This window comes from Protopterus annectens, chromosome 4.part0 (assembly GCF_019279795.1).
Source record: "Protopterus annectens isolate FY-2018-M chromosome 4.part0, PAN1.0, whole genome shotgun sequence".
NCBI lineage: Eukaryota > Metazoa > Chordata > Ceratodontiformes > Protopteridae > Protopterus > Protopterus annectens.
This window is the reverse complement of record NC_056733.1, coordinates 743,102,747-743,114,779: the sequence shown is the minus strand read 5'-3', so window position 1 is coordinate 743,114,779 and position 12,033 is coordinate 743,102,747. Positions and strand designations below refer to the sequence as shown.

Genomic DNA, 12,033 nt, shown 5'->3' with positions numbered 1-12,033 from the left:
ACAAAACAAGGATGTCCACTTTCTCCACTATTATTCACTTTAGTAATGGAGCCTTGGGCTAATTTGATCAGAAACAGTACTGACATAGAGGGTTTTGAAATAGATGAAAATACAACATCCAAAATTCAACTTTTGCAGATGATGTTCTAATTACATCAGCAGGATCTAATTCTTCTATACAGTCTCTATTTGATAACATGATGAATTTTAAAAGTATTTCTGGTTTAATATTCAATGAAGAAAAACTAAAATACTACCTATATATACACGAAAAAATATTCTCATTAGTGATTTTATTAAATATGTACCCAATTCAGGTCAGATAACTTATTTAGATATAATACTATCTAAAGATATTAAATCTATTATATATAATAATTATAATACCTGTTTTCTTAATATACAAAATCTTTTTAATACCTGGAATAATATGTTTTTTACTATGGAGGAGAGACTTACAATTATTAAAATGATAATATTCCCCAAGATTTTATACTTAATACAATCAATAATACTTCCACCTACAAAAATAATTATCAAGAAACTGAACACACTAATGTTAAATTTCTTATGGGCACCTAATAGACCTAGGATTGCATTAAAGAAACATACTAATAGCTGGTCTCAAGGGGATATTTCTTTTCCAGACTTTAATTTATATACTATCTCTTCTATTGTAAAAGTTATTATTTTATTAATAGATCAGTCATATGTCACAAAATGGAAAGATTATTGGGAGCTAATTAGTATACACTTCATGAAAATCTCCTTAACACATAAAAATATGATTGTAAATAACTCCATGTTATGGTTACTAAAGGAATTTTGTACTTCACCTATTACACCTAAACATATGGTTTGTTACCCATTAAACATTATTATTAGTTATCGTAACTTTATATTCATGCACCCTAAGTATAGGGAATGGAATTTTATTGTATTTCCTATAATGTATACTCAGGGTATGCTTTTGTCATCTACTTCTGAAGGAACTCATTTAGCTATAGATAATGATCTAAAGTACTGGTATCAGTTGATATCTGATAATAAAGTTAAAATCTAGATTTCTTAAAACAAGAATTTGATCTAAGAGAAACTTGCTGGTTAGAGGTTCAGACCTTTAGACAACATCTCATTAATAAAATAGATTTAATGTCTATAACTGTTAAAGAATCTATTCCAACACTGATTGATTACTTGATATTAAATTTACAACATAAAGTTTCTGATAAAGGTAAACTTTCATACATACATAAAGTTATCAGACAAGAAACTTTTTACAGTGTAGATTCATACTGGAATTATTTCACTTCTATTAATGGGGACCCACCAAATCAACAAGATAAACAATATATATTGGAATCTGCTTATAGAACTACGTCTTCCATTGTCTGGAGACTTTATACATGGAAATTTTTACATAGATCTTTTTGTACACCTTTGATGATGAATAAAATAAATAATAAAGATAATCTATGTAAGAGATGTAATGTAGAAATTAATGCTGACTGGGCTCATATGTTTTATGACTGTATAAAATTGAAAGAATACTGGAAGTCAATTAATGAATTTTTGCAGGCTCTTTTTACAGATAATTTCATTATTTCTAAATCTCTTATATTATTCAACACACCTGTACCTCAAAGTGTTAAAAGGTTAAGCTTCCCTTGTTATGGTCTATTCTAGCAGTGGCTAGGAAAATAATAACTAGAAATTGGATTTCAGATACACCTCCTTCGTTCAATGAATTTAAAAATGTTATGAATATAGTGTGCCATATGGAAATAAACACAATTAGGACTAGAACAAACAGAAAAACATCTTATTTTATTGTATGGGATAATTTACAAAATTTGTTAAAAAATTTTAATTTCAATAGCATGGTATTTTAGTTTAATTAATTGATCTGATTTTAGTGGATGTCTTTGTAAATACTTTAGTTGTTTTGTTGAATATTATAATAATACCTATTTTTAATTACTTGTATAAAATTGTTATGATATTTCTCTTATATGTTAAAACAATAAACCTGTTTTGAATAAGATTCTAATGTCCAATAAACAAGTAATATCTGACATAAGTTGTCTACAGAACTCTGTAACAGTGTAATACCTCCTTTCATTAATTACACTATTAACACTAACACTACAAAAAGAAAACTTACCCCCTCCCTTTTTTGAGAGTATTCTTAGCTCCCTGCCTCACCTTCCTTGTATAGCTGTTTACTATAGCAGCAAACTTAGACTGAAGTAAATCACTTGCGTCAGCATCTAAATTGTCATTAACAGAAATATCCAATTTATTATCAGTATCATCATCAGATACAGTTTTATCAGCATTATCAGTACTAATCAAAACTACACCATCTGTCTGTAGAATAGAATGAGAAATGACATAGGAAACCTTTAGGCATTGGATCCATCTCACTTTATAGGTTTGTAGGTGTTTACTAGGCTAATGACCACAAGGGCCTTTTTAAGCGTAGCCATGCATCCCAGATCTCTGACAAGTTCTGATACCCTTGATAAGTGTAAGCATAGGCCTGAGAGATTAACCATTTACAGATTACCTGTTTGCATTAGAGACATGGGTGCCAAATTAGGGATGAATTTCCAGTTTCCCATCCAATTGTCCAAGTTGCAGTTGAATTGGGTTAGGGAGGAACTCTGCTTCACATGGATGGAGAGCCTGTTACATAGACTGGGTAGTCTCTGGGATACATACCTATCTCTCCAGCAGGTCCTGTTTATATCACAGGCAAGGTTTAAGTCTTTAGAATGGGTTATTCTGCTACTTTCTGTTTTGTGGATATGCAGGAGGTCCATCAGAGTGGAGTTTGACAATGTGACGATGCCTTGTATGCCAGGCATAGATCTCCCCTCAAAAGTCTGTAGGAGACTGAATACAGTGATAGTGCCTTGAGGCAGTCTGCATAGGACATATTACTTACTCCCTGTATTCTTTTATTGAGGAATGTCTGTGGACGTTCCAGTTGTCCTGGTTAGTTATAGATCAAAGGGCGCATTGTACTTATTGATAAGGTCTGATGAATGCTGAATACAGTGGAACAATGACTTCATTGGACTTAGATGCTATACCTTTGTTTATAAGTTACGCAACATAGAATGATTTCCTTACCATTGTAGACACGTGCTGATCAAAGGCTAGATTACCATCTATTTGTGTCCCTAAGTCCCTGACTACTGGGTCAACTCTATGGGGTGTGTTGTCAATATGATAGCTACCAGGGATGGATGGCTTCCCAAAGGATACTATTATGCATTTCTTGGCATTTAGTTTTAGTCCATGGCTCTGACAACAACAATTTGTCTGCATCATCCCCTCTTGGAGAACATTTATGTCAGTGTAAGATTCAATGACACCTCCTAATTTGCAATCATCTGCAAATTTAGTCAGCCAGAGACCACTGGCATTTCCCTTGCCTTTTCTGACAAGTAAATGCCAAAAAGGAACGATCCAAGGACTGATCTCTGAGGGACTCCACTTGTGACTGGCCTCTTTTTAGAGGTGGATTCCTCAATTCTAACTTCCTGGGTCCTGTCTGTGAGCCAGTTGGTTATCCACCTTGTGACATACGGGTTTGTACCTAACTTCTTGAGTTTGTCAGGAATGCCCGAGTGGAGTATTGTGTCATATGCCTTGGCAAGGTCAAGGTAGGTAGTGTGAATGATTTTGCCCTCATCCATTGCTTTGGTGACCTTCTCAAAGAAGTCCACCAGATTGAGTAGGCATATAAGACTAGTGAGACTTATTGGTCTGTAGTTCCCAGGGTCTGTAGATGGTCCACCTTTGTGCAGAGGGATGACTGTTGCCTTTCTCCATTCATGAGCACAAAGCCTGTTTGGAGGCTACAGTTAAATAGTAATTCCAGAGGCCCTGATAGGTCATGTTCCATACTACTTAGAAGGCATCCTGGGATATTGTCTGGGCCCATTGATGCAGTGTTCTTGGTTTTAGAGAGAGCGTTAAGGACTTGTTCTCTAGTGATAATGGGGGAGTTGTATTTGATATTTCCTAAGGGAAGGTTGAGGAGGAGAGAGGAGTAACGTTGGAGCTGAATTTATCAGCCAGGACGTTTGCTATATCTTTTGGCTCAGTATGGGTGGCTCCATTTACAATGAGCTCTGCACACAATTGTGTATTGCCCTTGAGGTTGCAGACATGGCTAAAGAATATTTTGTGGTTGTCCTTGGCCTGGGAGACCAAACGTACCTCAAATTTGGCTTTGGTAAACTTTAATTGTCCTCTGAGTTGGTTATTTAGTTTGATGAGAGTGTTTTTATCCTTCTAGGTGCTACACCTTCTAATTTTTGCTGTGATTTTCTTCCTCCTGTTATACATCCAATTGATTTTGTGATTCCACCAGAATGGCTTGTTTTTTGAGTTCTGTACTTATTCCTGTTGGGTAAAGCTGCCTCTATGCAGCTATTAACATGCTTGTACAGGGTTTCTGTGAACACTTCTGCATTGGCAGAAGTGTTTTCAGGGTTTATAGGGGCTTGAAATTTTGCCAGGTTCTCACTTAGTAGCAGGAGGTTAACCTTAGAATAGTTCCTGAATATTCCCGATTGAGCTGGGGCCCAGGTTTTATTTTTACTTTAAAGGAGACCATTTTGTGGTCTGACCTTACCAGGGAAGGCATTACAGTGGGGTGTGTGCAGCACTCTCCCATATTAGTGAGGACCAGATCCAGTGTGGTTGCACCCCTGGTTGGTGTATTGACTCTCTGGTCTAGGGTGTTTGTGTTTACAAAATCCAGGAGTCTCTGTACATGTACGTTTGATGTTGTATAGGATTCCCAGTTAACAGTGGGGTAATTAAAGTCACTCATGAATATGGTGTTGGGTTGGATGGTTAGTGTTTCTAAAAAGTTTAAATACATGGTATGGGTTTCCTGGGTCATAGAGGAGGACTTGTAGCTTGCAAAGAAGTGGTAATGGATTTTACCTATGGTGATTTGAACATGAAGCATCTCAAGTCCATTGTCCTGTATGACCAGCCTTGAAGTATATTTTTATTTTTGATGTAAATAGAGACACCTCCACCTTTAGTCCCTGCCTGTGAAGCAGCTGGTCTGTGCGTGTGGAAGACATTATAACCCTGCACTGTTAGTGTGTTCTCCGTGGCTTTAAACCATGTCTCAGAGACTGCACAGACATCAGCATTCTCTAGGGAAAAGAGAGCTTCCAGGGAGTGGAGTTTTTCATTTAGACTCCTAGCATTGAGCAGTAATACCTTTAGATTTTCTTGGTTTTGATTTGCTATGTCAGAAGTGCTTTCAGTTTGGCATTGCCTAAAAAAAGGCACTATGGGGGAAAGACAATTTTTTAGCTAATTTTCGAAAGCCTAGAGGGAAGAGGTGCAGGCCATCCCTGGCAAAGCAGCGTGGTCTGTTGACCATCTCCTTCCATGCTGACAAATATTGCACCCTCTTAGAATGACACCAAAAACTAAGCCAGTTATTAAAGTCAATCATCTTTTGTTCATATTGTGCCATCATCCTTGGAGAAGGCAAAATGCTGCTCAATGCTAGGATCATACCAGCCTAAGACGCATATCCCGAGAGCTCTATGATGTCTCTCTTCATATAGTCTAGGGAAGTACGTCTCATGTCACTTACTCCCACATGGACTATGACTGCTTCATCAAGAGCAGATCATGCCTTTTCAACCTAACTTTTTCAAGAAAGTCACCACAACAGAACCCCCTACGTCACAACTGGCTCACGGACAGAACCCACATGGTGAGAGTTGCGGGAGCTAGGTCCGATTCTAATCCGGTTACAAGTGGCGTTCCCCAGGGCTCAGTCCTAGGACCCCTCCTGTTCGGCATATACTTCTCAGAGGTACAGCTAAGCACAGGAGGACTGTGGCTGACCAAGTTAGCAGATGCCTGCAAACTAGGGGCTATAATTGACTGACACATCTGACACAGACATCTTCCAAAAAGGTCTCACTGAAACGGTTACCTAGTGTCAAAATCATGGCCTCAAGCTAAATGCCAAAAAGTGCATAGTCATCCCCTTTGGAAAAAACAAAGTAACCACAAACTACCACATAGGTGGTAGTCCCCTAAATACAGAAGATGTAATAAGGGATTTGGGGACCCAAGTAGATAGTAATCTCACCTTTGATAATCGCATTGCCAACGTGGTTAGAAAATCCTTCTACGTGGCCCACCTAATCACAAAAGGGTTCACATCCAGATCAAAAGAGGTCATTGTGCCCCTCTACTCATCACTTATCAGACCCATCATAGAGTACAATGCCCCATTTGGGATATACCTTGCAAGACACCTGCAACAGCTGGAAAGACCACAATAGTACCTCACCAAGAAGATCACTGGCCTCAAACAGATGCCCTATGCAGCTCGACTGAAGAAACTCCAGCTGTACTTGGTTGCATACCACCTATTCAGAGCCGATCTCTGCCCGACATACAAGGTCATGTCCAACCCAGAATTTATGGATATGCTCCACCTAAAGAAAACCTTATCCCCTCAAGCCACACGCTCTAGGGATCTAAACCTCACCACAGCAATAAATAGGACGTGCTGGAGGGATAGATTCCTGTCCCAGAGGCTTCCCATGCTTTGGGACAAGATTCCAGTCTACATTAGGCAGAGCTTCTCGCTAACACTCTTCAAAACAAACCTTAACGAGTGGATGGGAAACAGAAAGTTTACCCCAGGGATCACTTCAGTGGCTGTGCTGGACAGAGGCACAGAGAACTAATCTAAGGGGGCAGCGAAAGCCAACACATTCTGGCTAGGCTTATAAATGCCTTTGGGCAGATAGCCTAGTACCTATCTATGAACCTATGAACCTACCTATGAACCAAAGCAGTGGACAAGCGCAAAACAGTGCATATTGGCTACCTTGACCCGGCCAAAGCATTCAACACAATACCCCACTCAAGCATTGTAAACAAGTTCACTAAATTAGATATAAACCCCTACATCATCCGCTGTGTAGTCAACTGGCTCACATAGAGGACACAAGTAGTCAGGGTAAGTGAGTCTACCTCCACAGAAGGATCGGTCACTAGTGGAGTCCCCCAGGGCTTGATTGTGGGGCTGTTCCTCTTTTGCATATACTTCTCTGAAAAATCAGTGTCAAAGACCACTTTCTGATCAAGTTCACAGACAATTGCAAACTAGATGTAGTCATAGAATGCCCCAAATACACAAATATCCACCAAGAAAGCTTGACACAGATGAGTAAGGGGTGCCAGAGTCACAGTCTATGAGTCAATGCCAAAAAATGCCTTTGGACAGACAACCACCCCTGGAAATTACTGCATTTGATATATAGCCTATGAGAATTGCCCGTGTGTTCAGGGCTTTGGAAAAGCTTGCAGATAGTGACTTGGCCTTTGACCATCATGTGTCTACTGTAGTAAAGAAATAATTCTGTGTTGTGCGTGTTATAAGTAAGGGTATGGCATTTAGGTCCAAAGATGTCATACTTAGGTTTAACTCAGCCCTTATTAGACTAGTCATTGAATACAGCACTTCCTTCTCTATGTACCTGACCAGGCATACAACTATAGTGTCCACATCAGTTATTCATAAAAAGAATACATGGTGTGGATAACATGTTCTGTATGGGCCACCTCAAAGCTCTCTCCTTATACTCTGTCTCCCATCCTACAGACTGCTGAGGGACGATCTATGGCTGGCTTTCAAAGTATCCCCTGATCCTGACATGTTGCACATCCGCAAATCTAATGGCATTAGAAACACCTAATGCTGGGACCTAAGTTTCATTTGCAACATAAATAAGGCATGTTGGGAGGGACAGGTACGTGTCTCAGAGATGACTCCTTTTCTGGGACAGGCTTCCCATCCATGAGAAGCAGTGTTCCTCCCTGCACTTATTAAAGTGCAACTTGGATTAGCAGATGAGGGGATTGTAAATTTACCCCTGGTCTTCCACATATGTCCCTGTTAGAGGAAGTTCATAAATGCTCAATCACCCATATGCAAGCTACATCATTAATAAAATGAGGGGTATCAAAACCTATTAGATAAATTTCAGAAGCACAGCTAAGCTTAAAAAGGCCCTTTAGGCACATTAACCTAGTACTTACCTGTGCACATATTTCCGTAGTTTATTTGTAGTTTATCAGTGTGTTAGAATGGAGAACTCATAATGCAGATTATGCAGCTGGTAGACAAATATAAACAATACAGAAGAGACAGAAGAAAATAGTGATTTTAATTCTTACAGGTTGTTTTCAACTGAGACTTATCTGAAAGCTGTGGTCACAAAACTAGGCGCTCTGCCTCTTTCACTGAAAACTGAATATGTGTCTAAATTCGTAAATCTCTGAATAGTCTCTCTTCGGCTTGGTCTGATGATCGGACCCCAGTTGGATCTAGATGAAAATCTGAGAAGTGAAATTGTACTTTAATGCCACCAATAGAGGTGTCCACTGACCTAATCTGTTTTAATGTAAAACAGGCATATTGCTGTATTTGTTCCTGAAGATACACACATTGATTTATTTATTCCTATAATTGTAGTTTCTTTCAGTCAGAATTAAATTAGGTATAACAACTATAACGATCCAACAACTAAACTTCTAGGGGTAACCATTGCTAACAACCTGAACTCTGAAACCCATATCAACAATACCATAAAAACTGTCAACAGGAAACTAGGCTCCCTCTATAGGATAAAACCCTTTCTCTCCCCACTATCCAGAACCACTATTGCCTATTCCCACCTTATCTGCACACTTCTTTATGCTTCTTCCATATATACTAACTTGTCAAAAAATAACCTTAACAAGCTGGCCAACACTTACAGTAGCATTGCCAGATTTGCTACTTCTTCCTCCTTTAGGACCCATCACTGCCATAATTTGAAACAATTATGCTGGTTAGAGCTTCTGAATCAGATTCACTTTAAACAACTCACCATTGCACACAAAACCCTTTTCCAACCTACCAATACCCCAATACTTGCTAGTCTCATTGCCCAATATAAGAACCTTTCAACCTTACACTCATCTAATAAACTACTTGTATCAACATGTAAATCTAATAATATGGCAGGAGATGCTGTGTTCTCAAATGCAGTTGGAAAGTATTGGAACCAACTCCCCCATGAACTTACATCACTGTCTTCATTTATACTTTTTAAACTCAATCTGAAACTCTATCTTAAAACCCATTGATTATGTCCGTGTACAAATCCAGACTAATCTCATATTATATCCCACATACCCTCTCTTAAAACCTAATTCCTGCTCTATCTGTGTCTTTTTAGATCAAGGCCTATCCTTGGAAAAACATATTTTATCCTAATGGGTATTTTAAATTATCTCTAGTTAAATTCTTCTGCATATAATTCTAAAGCATCCTACCTCAGGCAGGCAACAAGTATTGTTTAAACTATGAGCATTGCTGAACTGTTGAAACTTTAAGTATGCATTTGTTTAACAATTACTTTCTAGTTACTAATGAAGTCTTGTACATAAAGTCTAAAATATCTTATCTAATGCTTATAACATGTTTTTTGTATAAACTGTGAAGATTCCTGAACTGTTTAAAATTTGTATTATTTAACTGTATAACAACTAGCACCTGTATGTTAGTAGTCTAGTAATCTCTTGGAGCTTCTCTCCCCGGGACTCTACTGAAAATGGACATAAATCCAGTTAGACTATCCCGGTCAACAAATGTAAAATAAAAAATAAAATAAAATAAAAATAAATATAAATAATCCTCTAGTATTGCTAACATTAATGTTAGGCCTCAGACTAAGCCTCTCAACTCCGTTACAAGGACCTTCTACTAGTCGTGCTTTGCAAATGTATACAATGTTTAATTAACATTGGTAGGGGAGTGTTTCACATATGATAACAAATGAGTACTGCCTGTAATTTCTATCCGGTTTTGTATCCAGCGGAAACAAAGTGTTTCCTAGTTACAATTTTTTTTCTTACTTTTGCAATCTGTAGGAGTCCATGTTTGCCAGGTGATTACAGCATTCTTATTGGTGCACAGTGGTTAGACATTCTAAATATTTGCTTTTAAAATGAGTCAGAAAGTTTCTTACTGAATCCATGCTTGTGTCTGTGTCTTTGAAATAGAGGAGAATCCACCGTGGGTGCACCGAGTATCGTAAAGTTGTCAAGTCTGAGAAGAGAGGCAATCTCTTTTCATTTACACTTTACCTAATACTTCAGATTTAAGAGACACACAGAAAGAAAGCTAGTTAAGCAATTCACTTTTTCTTTAAGTTTGTGTATAAGTACAACCCAAAGAGAAAAAAACTTATATAGTGCTAAATATTACAGCAGTACACATGACAGGAAATGTGTATTCTACTACCACTGTGTGCATTGTACTACCTCCCTCAGGCACTTCATCTCCATCACCTTAAACTTCCTCAGCTGGGCTGCCTTGACTACCCAGGTTTCTGTGCCATCACACCACTGTTTTGTACACCTTACTTCTCAGCTTCTTTGGCATTTTTCTGTTACATGCTACCACTGACATTTTATGCATGTTAGCTGCATTATCTCTCATCCCGTTGAACTCCTTATTCAGAGTTATCATCTTCTTATCCACACTTTCCAAATACTTGAAGTTGTTAATCTGTTTCACCATTTTACCAATGTTTCTAGGATGTTACACAGTCATCATACTACTCAAAACAACTTTCTTGAGACCTTGTAATATATTATCTCCATGTCTAGGAATGGCCAGTTGGATTTTCTGTATTACCACCCTCATTTACACACACTGTTGCATCATGTCATTTGTGCTGCATGTTGATCTGAATCCCAGGTGCTCTTCCCATGTCTTACTGCCTACTGCTATGTGCATTGATTTATCAGTCATCCTGTTCAATACTTTCCTGCAGTGTAACATGAGTTTGATATCTCTGTACTACCCACAGTAGTGAATATCCCCTTTATTCTTGTACAGCGGCTTTAGAATGCTTATTCTGCAATGATCTGGGATATGCCTATCTCTCCAGGCAGTAATGAGTACCCTCGAGAACTGTTTCTCCCCAGTATATCCAACATCTTGAGCATATCTGCTGCAACTTCTTTTGAGTCTGCAGATTTTTCTGACTTCATCTTCCTTAGTGCACTTCTTACAGCTTCTAGTTTGGGTTTTCCTTCTTCATCTTTAACCATTGCATGTAGCATTAAAACACCTATGAGGTATTCCTCATTCACATACACATGTATAATCCTAAGGAAAAAGATGCAGAACCCCTGTTCAGTTATGGTTCAGTGAAGATTTCAGACCAACATCCTTCCTCAGATGCACTTTCTCATAGCTTCTTATTCTGAATAGCAGATTTGGTAGAAATTGCGAAGTATGTATGGTAAGTCTTATAGGAGCAAGGTGCAAGGGTTTTCAGCAGGTGGCAGGGTGATAACAGCTACAATGACAGATTTGCATCAAATCCACTTAAGGCTTTAAGTATTCTAGAATGCTGCATGCGCCAGAATTAAATCTAAATGTGGTAAAGTAGTTTTCTTCTTCTGTGCTATGAATGTGAATTTGATATTGTTATTCTGAATGTAGCGCTGTGTGCAAGCTGTTGTTAATTGCTTTACTTGCATTTATAATACAGGAATGTAAGTTCAGATGGAGCTGAAGCACGGCGACGGTTACGGGAATGTGATGGCCTAGTGGATGCCCTCCTGCATGCACTGCAGTCTGCTGTGGGCAAAAAGGACACTGATAACAAGGTGAGTGAAACTGTGGTATGTCTGTGTAACTTAGCATCAGTGGTGTACATATGAGAAGTGGAAGAGATGTTTGTCATAAGGATCATTGTTGTAGGACTTCACTATATGAATAGGAATAAGAAAGACATGGTCTTCAGTCCATTAGCCTGATCTTTTTCAGCATCTGGCTATGTTGGGCATCCAGATGCAGTCATTAAGAAAGATCATAGCTCTAAAAGAGAGTACACAACACACCCTGCTCAGTTTAATCTGTTCTTGTCTTACTAGATTACTAGTTTGTCAGCCACGTCC

General features: G+C 38.4%; 1 protein-coding gene across 1 annotated transcript in view; it reads left to right on the top strand.

The window, feature by feature from the left end:
* ARVCF (ARVCF delta catenin family member) overlaps window positions 1-12,033 on the top strand; it is a 2,347,833-nt gene that overhangs the window by 1,319,398 nt on the left and 1,016,402 nt on the right. Inside the window, exon 6 of the mRNA XM_044068704.1 lies at window positions 11,625-11,742. Coding sequence (XP_043924639.1) covers window positions 11,625-11,742 — 118 coding nt within the window. The remainder of the gene's footprint in view (window positions 1-11,624; window positions 11,743-12,033) is intronic.